This window comes from Cynocephalus volans, chromosome 10 (assembly GCF_027409185.1).
Source record: "Cynocephalus volans isolate mCynVol1 chromosome 10, mCynVol1.pri, whole genome shotgun sequence".
Classification (NCBI taxonomy): domain Eukaryota; kingdom Metazoa; phylum Chordata; class Mammalia; order Dermoptera; family Cynocephalidae; genus Cynocephalus; species Cynocephalus volans.
The window spans coordinates 83,841,277-83,857,531 of NC_084469.1; the positions used below are offsets into that span (position 1 = coordinate 83,841,277).

The 16,255-nt window shown below is 42.3% G+C and overlaps 1 protein-coding gene across 1 annotated transcript in view; it reads left to right on the plus strand.

The window, feature by feature from the left end:
* Positions 1–890: 890 nt before the first annotated feature.
* The window catches only part of SHCBP1 (SHC binding and spindle associated 1), a 32,288-nt gene continuing 16,923 nt past the window's right edge, over positions 891–16,255 (plus strand). The window contains exons 1-5 of the mRNA XM_063112933.1: positions 891–993; positions 3,269–3,436; positions 3,607–3,722; positions 5,125–5,333; positions 9,896–9,988. Of these exons, the coding sequence (XP_062969003.1) occupies positions 891–993; positions 3,269–3,436; positions 3,607–3,722; positions 5,125–5,333; positions 9,896–9,988 (689 nt within the window). The remainder of the gene's footprint in view (positions 994–3,268; positions 3,437–3,606; positions 3,723–5,124; positions 5,334–9,895; positions 9,989–16,255) is intronic.

Consider the following 16,255-nt stretch of genomic DNA (forward strand, 5'->3'; position numbering starts at 1 on the left):
GTCACCTGTTCTATCTCAGGCCAATCTCATCAGCCTGGCAGTGGTGGCCTTAGGGGTGGCTTCTGGAATCTGGCTGGTTTCAAGTCCTGGCTCTGCTAGGTTAGATTGGAGAAGTTACCTAACTCTTGGTCACTCCATTTTTCTCATTTGTAAAATGGGTATAATAATATTTCCTGTCTCAGAAGATGGTTTTTGAAGATTAAATAAGATAAATGTAGGCAAAGTGTGCAGGAGGGCATCTTGCACACAGCACTCAGCAAATGTTAGCCATCCTTATTGCAGGTTATAGTTGCCTTCAATTATAAAAATCAGTTACTTACGAAATTTAATTTGACATTCTTTTAAAATACCTAGTGTGTATGTATGTGTGTGTTGAAAGTGGGAGGGGAGAGAAAGAGAGAGAGAGACTGATTCTTGACTGTGAAAGTTTCGGGGCCACCTAAGCCAACATCTCATTACAGTTGAAGTTGTGCTTCTTAGAGATGAAGTGACTTGTCCAAGGTAATACCACCAGAAATGGCCAAAACAAGTCTAAATACTATGTTTTTTGATTCTCAACTCAGTGTCTTTTCCACTATCTCCCATTTCCAGGAGTGGCTTGTTAGTTTTTCGGAAATCATCCCAAATGATGGCCCAATCCAACTCTGTCCAAGTTCGTCCCAGTAAGCTAAAGACCAGGAACCTGGACGCGAACAGCGGTCCGCCCGGCCAGCAGATGGCGCCGAGGCGCTGCCGGAAGGGTTGGTGGAGCCTGATGGGGGCGGGGCTCGGGCGGAAATGGAATGAGGAATTGGCCTGTAATTGGCCCAAGAGCCTCGGCCCGACTATCCAATCAGAAGCGTCTGTGTCGTCCGATATTGGCCTCGGGCACCCGCCCGCGGAAATTTGAAATGGCTGACGTGGTGCGGGCTGGTGGCGGTCTGGGGTGTGAGGTGGTGGCGCCGGAGCGCCATGGCTGGATCGCCGAGGAGGAGTCGGCGCTTCTGGAGAAAGGTGAGCGTCCGCCACGTCGAGCCCGAGGAGCGGACTCCTAGCAGTCGCCTGGGGCGTCGGGACGCTCGGAGGGTGCCGGGGTTGCAGGCCTTCCGGACCCGGCTGGCGGGGGTGGCGGGGATGGCTGTGCCAGGCCGGGCCCACTGTCAGGGCATCTAAGTCGGGGGGAACCCGGGGACGACTCCCCCTCTCCCCGCCCTCTCCGTCCTCAGCTCCTCGAGAACGGCGGGAGTTGGCCTGGGCCAGGAATTCTTAGCTTGTTTGGGCTTCAGGGCACTTTGTGCGCGTGTATCTGTTAAGCGAGGGCTCATCTTTTTCATTTCCCTCTCGGAGGAGATTATGAACCACATTTCCTTTTCCCGAAAAAGAAGAAAGCTTGAACTTTTGGCCTACGTAGCTTTCCTGAGCACCGAGGGCAAGTGACATGCCCAAAGTTAGGGAAGCCAACTTGGGACAGAGTCCAGAAATAGAACCCAGGTCTCCTGATTCTTAGGCCTTTCTGTCTTTTCATGGAGATTCCGTTATTTTGTTTTTCTGACATTTTAAGCTGTTCACGTTTTTACTTTAACACCTGCAGTTGTGTTGTGGAAAGAGTCCTGGTGAAGTGAGAAAACGTAGGGGTGACTTAATTGCACTACTAATCCACCTTGTGAACTGGCAAAAGTCGCTTGGCTTCAGTTTTTCCTTCTGGAAGACAGAGCCAGTGGTTTTCTACTCGTGAAGATGAAGTGAAATAATATGTGAAGAGTAATATTTTCAAAGTGGCTGTAAAGAAAAAGCAAATACTGCATGACATGTGAAATCCAAAAAAGTTCAACTTAGAGAAACAGAGTAGAATGGTGGTTGCCCCTTAAGGGGTTAGGGGTGGGGGGAGATGGTCAAAGGGTACAGAGTTTCAGTTATGCAGGATGAATAAGTTCTGGAGACCCGATATACAGAACGGTGACCATAGTAAATAATACAGTATTGTGTACTTGAAATTTGCTAAGAGAGTAGATCATAAGTGTTGTCTACACACACACACCCGGTAACTATGACAGGTGATGGAAGTGTTAATTATGTTTGTGATAATCATTTCATAATGTACATGTATATCAAAACATCGCATTGTACTCCTTAAATATATACAATTTTTATGTGTCAATTATACCTCAATAAAGCTGGAAAAACAAAACAAAAACAAAGTAGCTGTAAAGAATTGTGCTGAAGTAAGTAAAGTATTCTTTCTTTAACAAACATATGGTATGTAATGGGCACTGTTGTAAATGATTAATAATTTATTTAGTCCTCAATTTAATTGAAATAGGCATACTGTTTTTATCTTCCCTTTATAGGCGAGGAAAGTGAGGCACAGAGAGATTGTCACACTGCTAGTAAGGTATTGATGCCCTGTAAGGCTCATGCGTGCATTGGTGTTTGTCAGCAATAGACCCTTGAATACACTTTGGTCATCTGTGGGATCAAATAATTCTGGAGGCCTGAACAGGGGCAAAGAAATAGAAGGAAAGAGAAAAGGGAAGGAGAATTTGAAGGGGGTGGGGGAAGAAAGACTACTGCTAATACCTTCCCTGAAGCCACCTCTGGAAACTACTCTGCCAGTCTAAATGCTACCCTTAGCATTGTTTGTCTAGTTGTCATTTTGTCTATTAAAAACATCTTATTACACAGAATTAGATTTGCCACTGGCTGAATCACGCCTTATGAAACATAATTACATAGAGCCCAAAGCTAATGTGATTTGCATTTTCTGATTTTCCTTAGACACAGTCATTGAAATTAGTGAGGAGGAACCTAGTATCTTTAGTGAAGTAGACTTTACACATTATTTAGAATGTCTCATCTCTGTTTATTGAGCAGCCACTGACTGATATTGTAGAAAATAAAGGGAGGCTTCAGCTCATTTGAGAGGAGTTATAGGAAATCAACTCTCTCTTTGAATGCAGCTTTATGGAATTGTTTTGGGAAAAAATAAATCACTGTAAGATACTTGACATTGTAACTTGCTAGCTATAGTAAAAATCATAGCTGTATCGTTTGAAGGAGAACTTGAGTGGATTTAAGCTCTTATTGTTTTGAAGTAGAACTTTAATTTTCAAATATTTTTAAGTTTGGAAAACTAGTTTCTTCTGACAGTGACAGAAGTAAGTAGAGCACTGATACCCAATCTTTGTATTTTGCTTGAAATTTCTAAGCAAGGATGTGAAAATAGAAGCACTCTATAAGCACTGAAAGTATCTAGGACAGTTGAGCCTGCTTATTTTTGTGGTTCTTTTAGGTTTGTTCCAAGATGAAGATTCATGCAGTGATTGTAGCTATCATGATGAGCCAGGTAATAGTTTACAAAGTTTTGTGCCAGAAGGAAAAACCTTTTTCCCAGAAATTTTCCAAACAAGTCAACTTTTGTTCTATGAGCGATTCAGAGCCTATCAAGATTACATTCTAGGTGAGTAGGTTCTCTTTTTTGCTTCTTTTATCTTTTTAGTTTACAAGTAGATTGTCTGTCTTTGTCCCTCAAATTGCCTGTTGCTGGTTTTGAGAAAGTGGACTTAAATGGATTTATAACTTCTCTGCTTTATGAATTCTCAATTCTTATTGTGTTTAATTTGTTTGCAGCTGACTGCAAGGCTTCTGAGGTAAGGGAATTCACAGCTGAGTTCCTGGAGAAAGTCCTTGAACCATCTGGATGGAGGGCAGTCTGGCACACTAATGTATTCAAAGTGCTGGTTGAGGTAAATTTAATTCTGTTGTTAAGACATTTGTCTCTATCTATAAGCACTTTACTTCGACTGTTATAGCCAAAGTGCTTATTTTTAATTAAAGTTTATGAGCTAATTGAAAATAGCATGTTTTTCACATCTAATTGCCATAGTGTATGAAGTGTTCTTCAAATTTTAAAGGCAACTGAGGAGGAGCTACCAGGGAATTAAGGTGGTATAGGTTTCCATGTCCTTTGACAAGGGGAAATGGATTATAAACTTATGAGGCAGAGGAGGTATTTGAGATCATTTAAAAAATAAGGCCTAATTACGAAGTCAATAGAGTCTCAATTAATTTTTTACCATTTTAGTTGTAGCCCATTAAGAAGCTCAAACCAAACAGGCATTTTAAAACTAGCTCATTTTTTGCCTAACAAATTTGTAGATAATGTAGTTAATCTCTTGATAATATATCCCATTGCAGAAAGTGAAAACAATCTTATTTTTCAACTGACTGGGCCTTTTACATTAAACTAGCACTCTAATTACAGCTGTGAATTTTTCTCAGTGTTTGTTAACTGGACCACAAAAAACCCTGTTAAACTAAAATGTTAAACCAGGGATTGTGAATACAAGTTGTTGCTGCAGCTCCTTTAGAAAATGATATCACACTCTGCAGTAATTATGTACAAGGAAGTGGGTTGCAGCTGTTTCTTGTGAATTTTTAAATTTTGGATTGTGCTAGTATCTTCATTGCAGTTCAGGCCTATTAATTTGGTTATGATAGTGTTCCCCCTGTCCCCCGCATCTGTTCTCTAAAAGCTCTCAGAGTCATTGCTTTAAAAGAGAAGTGTGCCCTTTCTCAGCTTAAAACCCCTAATGCCTAGTGTTGGCTTTATGGCTTTTCAGTGCTCTAGAAAACCCGTAAAATCCAAGCTCCTTCTGATGCCCTTCATGTCCTGGTCTTCTTGCCTCTCTCTTCTACCTCATCCCCTGCTGCTCCCCACCCTCCCACCCACATTTCCTCCCTTTGGTTCCAGCGCGAAACACTACCTTTCTGTTCCTGCACCTGCTAAGCTTGCCTCTGCCACAGGGCCTTTTGCACCTTCCCTGCTCTTCAGGGGGCTGTTTTCTATTTATCCTGCTCAGCTCAGCTCAGAGGTGACTCTCCCTGGCCATCCCAACAAAGCCAGATCACCACCCCTGCTTGTTATTCTCCGTCACATACTCGTCACCATGTTGTTTATTTATTTCCCTGATTACAGTGTAAGCTCCATGAGGATAAGAGCCAGGCCTGTCTTGTTTATTCTTTATATTATGGAAGAAGCCTCTCACCTCCTTTTTATGCTGTAAAAAAAATCAGGTTATTAGTAGTGTTTTACATGTATGTCTTAATTTTTTTTTCCATGAGCTTGCACATTATTTTAAATTTTAGGTCACAGATGTGGACTTTTCAGCCTTGAAAGTGGTGGTGAGGCTTGCTGAACCGTACCTCTGTGAATCTCAAGTGAGCACTTTTACCTTGGAGTGTATGAGAGAGCTCCTTGATCTGAAAGAACATCGGTTGCCCCTGCAGGAGCTGTGGGTAGTGTTTGATGATTCTGGAGTGTTTGACCAGACAGCACTTGCAATCGAGCACGTCAGGTAGGAAGATAAGTTGATAAAAATAACCTTGTGGTCAGAAACTTTGGATGAAATGAAGTAATGCTAGTCTGTGTTAGACCCAGATTTAAAACTCAAACTGTAAAATTGGTCATTATAATATTTTAAGATATTCAAAGATAAGAGAATCTTTTTTAAATTAAAAAATGAAAAGTTTTACATGTTTATTTTGTAATAATTTCAAATTTACAGAAAAGTTAAAAAAAATACATACAAAGAATATATCTTTCCAGATATTTCTGTTTATCCTTCACTTCGTTTCCCCAAATGTTAACAAAAGATAGGCAATTTTTAATTTTTTATTTGGTCTATATATATTTAGAAACTGCCTTAAAAGTTGTAGATGCTAAGGCTTCTCGTTGGTATATTTGAATATAAGAGGAAAGAAATAAAGGGAAAAGGAAAGAAAGTGAAGAAGGTTGTATACTATGATCTATGCACTGATAAGACTAATACACATTTTTTTCATGGGTGTGTCTGGTCAAAGAACGTGTTTTCTCAGGCTACTTGTAGGATCCTTAGGGGAGGCATTCATGACTTTCAACCCTTTTTTGGCATAGTTGATTTCCACTTGCACAAATGTACTCCTTGTGCCTTAAGTGAGAAAGAAAGCCCATACCTGAATTGATAGGTATGCTTTAAAAATTTTTTCAGATAAATCTTATCAGATAGTTCCCAATACAGAGAGTTCTTTTGGATCTTCTGTATATAAGTATATTAACTAAAGAAGGCTTACTTTTAGCTGTTTGAACATGGACTTACATTCTTCCAGGAATTGGAAGACTGGATTATATAATGATCATAATGTTAATAATATTGCTTGATGTTTTCTAGTTTAGAAAGTACTTTTAAGTTTGTATACCATTAAGTGAGTTAATCTGGTTTTGTTGAGCTTAATTTGAATACTCTACAAAGAAGCAGAATGTCTCAGGCCCTGCTTCTACCATCTCCTGAAAAATTTCTAATTGAACGCAAAAACAGTTAACCCCAGATGTTCAGTATTACACTAAGCAATATAAATCTAAAGAATTGGTTTCTGTCCAAAACCAAAATAAACCCCTTACATTTTTCTCATTAAAAAAAAAATCCGTCCATTGAGTCATTTGAAGGTAAAGGGATAATTGACGAATTTAGAAAATTAGGAATCAGAGAGCTAATCTCTTTTTATTGGTATAGAGGTGGGTAGAAAGACAAGTATCTGGAATTGGTAATGTTATTTGAAGAGGAGTCTGGCTAAATTTATTCTTCATTTTGAGGGCTCACATTCTGGTCAGTACCCAGAGAAGGTTATGAGGGTTTTCATTTGTTCTTTGATTCAATAAATATTTGACTACCTGGTCCTCAGTCAAGGGTGCATAAGACTGGTGCACGAAATAGACACAATCACCATTATCAGGGAACTGTCAGTCTAAAGGTGGGAGATGAACCTTGATGAAACAATCACACAAAGATATACATGTGATTGGAAATGGCAATGAGTGCTGAGAAGAATTACAGAGTGTCCTGAGAGGAGGTCAGGCTGCTGTTCAGTGGTTATTTCCTGAGGGTTGTAGGCGGGATGGGGAGAAAGGGAACAGGTTTCAGGAACTGAGTGAATTTCAGGAGGTGAAAGGCCAGTGTGGCCAGAACATAGAAGTGCTGGGAGAGACCTAGGAAACCAGCTTAAAGAGGTTGTCAGGAGTCAGAAGGTTCAGGGCTTTGTCAGCCAATTAATCATTTTTGTCTTTAAGAGCAGTGGGAAGTCATTGAATTGTTTTCATTCGAGGGTGAATATGATCAGCTTTAGTTTTAAAAGTTTCCTCTGGCTGCTGTGTGGAAAACAAATGGAGGGAGATAGAACAGGGAGGCCAGTTCAGAGGCAAGGGAGAGGACTAGAGTGGGGATATGGAGATATGGAGAGGACAGGTGGAGGCTTGCTGAGAAAGCAGAATGACTAGGACTCAGTGGTCTTGTGGGTGTGGGGGGTGAGGAGATAGGAGTGGATATGAGAGAAGTCAAGGGTGACTTCCAGGTTTCTGGCTTGAGAGAATAAACACTGGACGAGGTGCAGATGTGAATGCTATGTAAATACTTGCTGTGGCAAGGATGATATTTAAGCTGAGTCGTGAAATGTAATTATAAACTTACTAGGTGGAGGAGGTGGACGCCACTTCTGGCAGCCTGACCAACATATTACATGGAGACTTGAAAGAGCTCGTGAAATTGGGAGTTTACTGCAAGGGCTCTGGGGCCTGAGAGGTGCTTTAGAGCCAGATTATGAATCCATGTACTATTGCCAAGCTGAGGACTTCATTCTGAGGCAGCAGAGAGCCAGCAGAGATTTTTTGAGTAGAGCCATGCTCAGGTTCATTTATGTTTTTTAAAAAAGATAGACTCTAGAAGGTGAAGAGACTGCCGGCCTAAGCCATAAGAATTAAGACAAGGCTTCATTTTCATTGCTTCTTCCTTTTCACAGTGGAACTTCCTGAAAGAGTTATGTACAGTTACAGTCTCTACTTACTGGCATCCCAGTGATGCCTCTGCCCATACTTCACCACTGAAACTCTGCTCAGGGTCACCAAAGACTTCCATGTTCCTGAATCCAGTTGACACTTTTCTGATCTCATCTTGCTTGACTTCTTTGCCACATGCTAGGTATTTGGTCTTCCCACCTTCTTAACACTCTCTCCTCTCAGTCTCTGGAACACACTGCTCAGCTGGTGTCTCACTGGCTTGCTTTCTTAGTTATCCTGGCCAGCTCTTCCTCTCATGCTCAAACTTTTAGACTGTTGGAGTTACCCAGGGATCAGTCCTAGGCCTTTTGTTCTTCTTTCGCTAATCAACCTTGGAAGTGCATTAGAATTACTTGGGGATTTTCTTTATAGAAGTATTCCAACTAATACATTAAAAAGGAATGATAGAACCAAAATATCAGTATTTCATAATCACTAGAAATAAAGGTTCTAGGCAGTGATTATCAATGGCTGCTACAACCATGAGGTAAAAAACTGATAGGGAATTTTGTAGTGGATCAAACTGACAATACTGGAATTCATTGATCAATTTTAACCTCACAAAAAGAGACGGCCAGGCATTATGTGCTTCCTCATGGAAGTACATTACACCTCCCTTGAAGTATTCTTTTTTAAAAAATATTTTATTACCATTTTGATAACATTATGGTATTTCATTGTACAGTGCCCAAACATTTATTGATAGATTTTTTTTTTTTTGACTGACTGGTATGGGGATCTGAACTCTTGACCTTGGTGTTATAACACCATACTCTAACTGAGGTAATCAGCCAGTCCCTCCCTTGAAGTATCCTTGCCAAAGAAATCTTTCCTGAAGCTGATCAAGTCTCTAGCTCTTACTATTAGTTTACTAGAAATAAAGGAAACAGAAGAACATGTTAAATGACACCATGGGTCTATAATTAACAAAATTCAGAATGTGGGAAACTATTAAATAAATTGTGAGAAAAAAAGAGGGAGGGATGATCTCTAGAACAAAAGTGATTTAAGAGACATATCTACTGTCTGCAATAGCTGACCCTTGTATGATCGTGATTTGAACAAGTCAACTGTGAAACAACAGTGGCAAAAGAGACTATCAGGGAAGTTTGAACACACAGTGGATATTTGGTAAAGTTAAGGAATTAAAACGTTTTTTGGTATAAAGATTTACTTTAGAGATACCTCCTAAAAATTTGTGAATGATATGATATGTCTGAGATTTGCTTCAAAATCATCCAGTGTCAGGATGGTGATGGGAGGGAGCAGAAGAATAAGTGGGTGAGGTAGAGATGGAAGAATTGTTGAAACAGGGTGACGGATACCTGGTGTTCATGATACTATTCCCTGCTCTTGTATATGTTTGAAATTTTCCATAATAAAACATTTGTTAAATCACTTGTGGAGCTTTAAAAAATATGGATGCAGAATTCCCCCCACCCCAACCCCAAGAGATTGCAATTTATTGGTCTGGGATAGGGAATCAATTTTTAAAAGTGTCCTGGGGACTCTAATGTGAAGCCAGAATTGAGAACTTCTGCTTTATACAATGTCCCTAAATGATCTCATCTATTGCTTTAATAACATTGATATGCTGACAACTCCCGGATTTGTATCTCTAGTCCTGACTTTTTCCTTGAGCTCTGGACTTATATATTCATCTACATGTTTGGCATCATCCACTTGGAGGTCAAATAGGCATCTCAGACCAAACAAGGTGAAAACAACTCTATTTTTAACCCCAAACCTGTTTCTCTCTCAGTCTTTTCTGTCTTAACAAATGGCACTACTGTAGTTCTTCTGGTAAAAAGGAAGTCCTAACAAAAACTAATGTGGGAAAACTCTAGCTGATCCAAAGAAGGTCTCTTTTATCTTTTTTGACTCATGACTATCAACTACAGAAAATATACAACATTCTCATATCTTAGAGAATGTTGTATATTTGCTATAGTTGGTAGAATTGTTTTGATTGACTCTTCAGCTTTCACCCCTCCAAAACTCTAACATCTTGAGCCAGTGATTGAATTTGAATGATACTAAGTTCCTTTTCAGGTTTTTCTACCAAAATATTTGGAGGAGTTGGGATGAAGAAGAGGAGGATGAGTACGATTATTTTGTCAGATGTGTTGAACCTCGTTTGAGATTGTAAGTATTTATTACTGATCTTGTATGAGTTTGAAAAATAGTTATCGATTTTACCTGTGTGAAATACACACACACACCAGAGTACTTCAAAAAGTTTGTGGAAAAATAGAATTAAAAGATAATACAAATCTATGAGCTTTGGAAAAATAGAATTAAAAGATAATACAAATCTATGAGCTTTTTGAAGTACCCTCGTGTGTGTGTGTGTGTGTGTGTGTGTGTGTGTGTGTGTGTGTGTGTACATACATATACACACTCCAGGGGCCCATAGAAAGAAACGGGCTGATGTACAAATTGTATAATCCTTTGACAAATTATTAAATAAAACTTGCATAGATGCAGAAAAATTGATTTTAGTGTTTATAAACTGAGTCTATAAGCAGGGAGTTGAAGAACATAAAAGTTAACAGCTCTGCGTTTTGGGGCTGGCCCATGGCTCACTTGGGAGAGTGTGGTGCTGATAACACCAAGGCCACAGGTTCGCATCCCTGTATAGGGATGGCCGGTTAGCTCACTTGGGAGAGTGTGGTGCTGACAACACCCGGTCTAGGGTTAAGATCCCCTTACTGGTCGTGTTTTTAAAAAATTTTTAAAATTTATTTATTTTATTTTTTTTAATTTTTAATTTTTAATTTTTAATTGTAATTTTTATTGAGTCAAAATTGATTATACATATTTTTGGGTTTCAACATTGAGATATGTTGATCAAATCAATATTACTAGCATATATATTGTTACAAATTGTAATTATTCTTTATGCCCCTCGTCCAATCCCTCCTCATCTCCCTTCCTCTGCCCCTCCCCCCTCTAATCACCCTAGATTTCTTCTCTCCCTCTGAAAGAATAATGGTTACTTTGTTGATTTGTTGCCCAAATGATCTGTCCAATGCTGAGATGTGTGATCAGGTCGCCCAATACTATCATAGAGCAGATGTCTCTTCTATCACTATAAAATGGGCTCTGTGTAGACAGACATCCTCCTCCTTTCTTTATCTCTGCTGGTGACTCTCCTTGTGTCAACTCACTCCAGTGGCTGGTGGACCATCTGTGTGGTGGTTGTGGCATCTAGCTACCTTTGCGGCAGCCATGGTTATCATGGTGGCTGTGGTGGGTCACCCACATGGAGGAGATGTTTTTGGCTTGCTCTGTGGTGCTGGCAGTATGCCTGGTTATGGAGAGTGTCAGATCCCCAGTTCCATGCCCTGGGTCGCCAAGTGGGTCCCAAGGCACTGGCATGGTGTGCCTGGTTATGGGAGGGGGGTCCAGTCCCCTTCTCCATGCACTGGATCCCTGAGTAGGCCCCGAGGCACTGGCACGAGGTGCTTGGTTGTGGGGTGGGGGGCTCTTGTCCCAGGCTCCATAACCCGGGTCCCAAGGTGGGCCCTGCAGTGCGGGGTGTCTGGTTGTGGGAGGGGAGTCTGGTCCCCTTCTCCATGCCTTGGGTCTATGGGCAGACCCAAGGCACTGGTGCGGTGTGCCTGGTTCTGGGAGGGGGGTCCGGTCCCCTTCTCCAGGCCCCGGGTCCCAGGGCAGGTCCCAAGGAGCTGGCACAGGGTGCCTGGTTGTGGGAGGGGGGTCTGGTCCTCGTCTCCATACCCCAGGTCCCTGTTTGGGCCCTGGGGTGTTGGCATGGAGTGCCTGGTTGTGGGAGGTGGGTCTGGTCCCCAGCTCCATACCCTGGGTCCCCTTGTGGGCCTCGGGGCACTGGCACAGGGTGCCTGGTTGTGGGAGGAGGTCTGGTCCCCTTCTTCGGGCCCTGGGTCCCAGGGCGGGCCTCAGGGTACTAGCATAGGGTGCCTGGTTGTGGGAGAGGGGTCCAGTCCCCTTCTCCAGTCCCCGGGTCCCAGGGCAGGCCCCAAGGAGCTGGCACATGGTGCCTGGTTGTGGGATGGAGGTCTTGTCCCCAGATCCATACCCTGGATCCTTGGGCTGGCCCCAAGGTGCTGGTGTGGGGTGCCTGGTTGTGGGAGGTGGATCTGGTCTCATTCTCCTTCCCCCAGTTCCCTGAGCAGGCCCTGTGGCATTGGCACAGGGTGCCTGGTTGTGGGAAGGGGGTCCGGTTCCCTTCTCCATGTCCTGCGTCCCTGGGTGGGCCCCAAGGCACTGGCACGGTGTGCCTGGTTGTGGGAGGGAGGTTCGGTCCCCTTCTCCATGCCTTGGGCCCCTGGGTGGGTCCTGATGCGCTGACCTGGCATGCCTAGTTGTGGGAGGGTGGGTCCGGTCCCAGCTTCTTACCCCGTGTCTCTGGGTGGGCCCCGAGGTGCTGGCATAGTGAGCCTGGTTGAAGGAAGGGGGTCCAGTACCCTTCTCCATGCCTTGGGTCTCCTGGCAGGTTCCAAAGTGTTGGTGTGGTGAGCCTGGTTGTGGGAGGTGGGTCTGGTCTCTTCTATGCCCCAGGTCCCTGGGCAGGCCCTGAGGCACTGGCATGGTGTACCTGTTGTGGGAAGGGGGTCCAGTCCCATTCTCCATGCCCCAGGTCCCAGCACAGGCCCCAAGGAGCTGGCGCAGGGTGCCTGGTTGTGGGAGAGGTTCCGGTCCCTTTCTTTCTTCATGCCTAGGGTCCCTAGGTGGGCCCCAAGGCGCTGGTGCTGTGTGCCTGGTTGTGGGAGGTGTGTCTGGTCCCCTTCTCCATGCCTTGGGTCCTTGGGCAGACCCTGAGGTGCTGGCGTGGTGTGCCTGGTTGTGGGAGGGAGGTTCAGTCCCCTTCTCCATGCCTTGGGTCCCCAGGTGGGGCCCTGAGGCACTGTCACAGCATGCCTGGTTGTGGAAAGGGGGTCCAGTCCCTGGCTATTAGCCCCAGGTCCCTGGGCGGGCCCCTAGGCATTGGTGGTGTGCTGGTAAGTGGGAGTGGCGTCTGGTCCTGACTCCAATCCTTGAATTCTGGGTGGGGCCCTGAGGTGCTGGTGGTGTGAGTGGTTGTGGGCAGGTCCTGCCCCTGTATTCATGCTTCATATCCCCTGGTGGGCCCCAAGGCATTCATGATGTGCCTGGGCCAGAACTAACTTTTTGTCCTTTGCTTGCTTCTAAAACCGGGGAACTTCCTGTGGGAACCAGTACTTGAGCTGTGCTGTTGAGCTAAATTTCTGCTTTGCTGCTGTTTCCCTAGGGAAGACTTTTTGTGCAGCTCAGGGTTTAATGGTTGACCTTATAGGTACTTCCAGCTCTCCAGATACTCGGTGCACCTGGGTTGTGTAGAAACTCTGACCTGGGCCTGAGTTTTTTCATCAGACTGCACCCCTTGCAATTCTGCATTCCTGACCAGTCTCCTCTGAGTGGTCCTGCACTGACTGGGGGTGGATCAGCTGTCCCTGCTATGTCCCAATGTTCTCCTGGTGGGCCCATGCTCCAAACTCTTCCCATGGGATGGGCCGTGCGCCAGTCCCTTGTGATGACTCACCGGCCTCTGAGTGGCTTCACTTTTTCAGCTGTTCTGGCTCCTCTTGTGTGGGTCCACGGGAACCCTGTCAGTGGTCTTGCTGTCCCGGGGGCCGCCAAAGTCCTCTTCTCCACTTCCGCCTCCAAGTAACTCCATTTAAAGGGCACAGCTGCAGCTTCTGCCAGCTCCTGCTCCATGTGTTCCAGCATTAAAGTGGCCGCAGCCCAAAACACTGAGAGCAGTTTTTTCTTTCTCTCTTCATGGTTTCTCCTGCCTTCATGAGTTCCATAGGTCTCTCCTCCTCTTCCCCTGAGCTCCAGCGGCCCCAGCTTGGCTGATATTACATTTTTATAGTTGTAAATTCGTTGATTTGTGGGAGAGAGTGACGCTGGGGACCCTCTATTCCGCCATCTTGACTGGAAGTTTACCGGTCATCTTTAAAAAAAAACAAAAACAAAAACAGCTCTGTGTTTTGTAAATCTGAATAAAATTCAATTGATGTAGTGTGTTAAAAGCCCTTTGTTACATTCAAAGACAATTGTTTGAAAAACAGTGAAGTTATTTGAATTATAGAAGACTACTTTGCTTTAATTTTTTAGAATACTTTTAAAGGTATATGGCTTTCCTCTAAGTTCCTATAGGAACTTGACCAAGGTCAAGGGTTCACTAGGCTTATCTCAGGATGTTTTATCAAAATCTTGCCTTAAATCTTATTTGACAAATAGATGGAAATACTATTATATAGCTAATATTGGTGGTGAATAAAGATTTCCAAGACAACTAAACACATTCTTCTAATTTATCATATTTTGGCAGGGAAAAACCTTTCCATAAAAAATACCAAAATCAACCATGTAACCCAAATAGTTTTTTACTAGCCTTCCACTAGATGGTGATCTAAGACCAGCTATTTTTTCCTTGTATTTATGAGCAGTGATTTAACAGCCCATGCTGCAATAAGAATAAAATTATAACTTGCAATCCAAAAAAATTGTAGAAGGTAATTTTTTTTTCCTGTGTGAAAGATGATTTGATTATACAAGGCAGTTAACCTTTACATTTTGTGGAATATAATTTAACTTAATAAGTTTCTCATGGTTTAAATAGTAAATAATAATAAAATAAAAATATATGAAAGTCTGATTAATGGTTCTACCTGATTTAGAATTACCTATGTCTGATTCCAGCTCTTCATCAACTGGCTGTGATTTCTATTCAGCTTTTCCCATTTTTCCATTGTATATTTCCTATTTTCCCAAAGTGTATTCAATAAAATGCCAGAATTTTGATAAGCCTGAATATTTTCTAGGTTTGATACACTTACTGTTAAAGAACAATGATTTGCTTTGATTGAAGTAAAATGTAATGGTAGGTGCATATCTTGCAGATTTGCTCTTTACTTGGAAAAAAATTGTATTGATTTGACAGCCTTGCATATGCTAACAACAAGAAACGATTTACATACACACCTTGTACATTACTGGCAGATGGGAAAGCATAAGGGAGGATTTTTTTTCAGTTATGGAGAATGAAGAAACTATGGTACTTGATGGAGAAACTAGAATGTTATCAAATGTAGGCAGACTCTTTAAAAAGGTCCTTGGGCTGAGATAGGAGTAGAGCTATCAACAGGCAGGATTTAAAAGGAATCAAACCATACTGTATTGATTTTGCACTGTGCGATAAATATTTTTCCTTTCTCACTCAAAATACACTGCTTCAGAACTTAGGGTTCTGAAACACATGTTGGTTCATTGCTTCCAGACTACAAAGTATCTATGTAATGAGAAGAAATAAGCTGATTGGCATGAATATTGGAAATGCTGAGAAACTATTTTAAAATTTGAGTCTTAATTTTCACAACTTAATAGACCTGGTCAAGCAGTCGGTAGTTTGTTCCCTGATTTCTTGTTTGCAAAGTGGATTTTCAGAATATCTTTAAATGAGTGTGGATTAACTAAAGCAGACAAAATCCTTGCTTTTCAGTCTTCAGCTAATTCATTTACTTGAAAAGTGGAAAAAAATTATTTTTTGTTCATTTTAAATACTTTTTCAGTGTTCACCATAATTTGATGTGAATTTGTTTCAGATGTAGTTCTGTTTTTTTTCCTCTCATCTTATTTAGAGCATGACTAAGTTAAAAACGTTTTTTTCTAAAGCAGTAGTTATCTTGGCTACATATTAGCATACGTAAGGATATTTAAAAAATACCTCTCTAGCTCCCCAGAAGCAGGCAAAAAACAGAGCAGCCCGGGGGTCCTAGGCAGGATCCGAGGACAGTCTCCCGTGCTTGGAAATAGGCAAAAAGCGCACTGAAAACACCACTTCCACCCGGGTGGCCCGCCACAGCCATGGCTGCTGCAAAAGTGGCTTGGCACCACAGCAGAAGCCACAGCTACCGTGCGGGCGACACACCAGGCACTCGACTGCAGTGACACAAGGAGAGTCACAGCAGAGACCAGAAAAAGAAGAGGACGTCTCTCTCCTCAAAGCCAACTCCAGCGTAATAGAAGCAACTGATCTACCATGCCCCTGCCTTTTTTCTAATTTTAATAATTTCTGTCTTCTCTCTTTTATTCTTGGTCAGTCTGGATAAAGGTGTGCAAATTTTGTTGCTCTTTTTAAAGAATCAAAAAAAAAATAAAAGCCTATTAAGCAGTCTACAAAGCACCATTGATATAAACATTTTAATCAAACATTAACTTTACATAATTCTTTTAGGGTATAATAATCTTTATATACATTGAGTAACTTGTTAAATATGTAACTATTCTTCATTTTCTTTGACAGACTTTATTATGGGAGATTGAAATCAAGCTCAAAACTCCTTTCTCATTATGATCTAAGTTTTTTTCCTTACTTTACTTCTTTTCTGCATCTCTTATGACAGT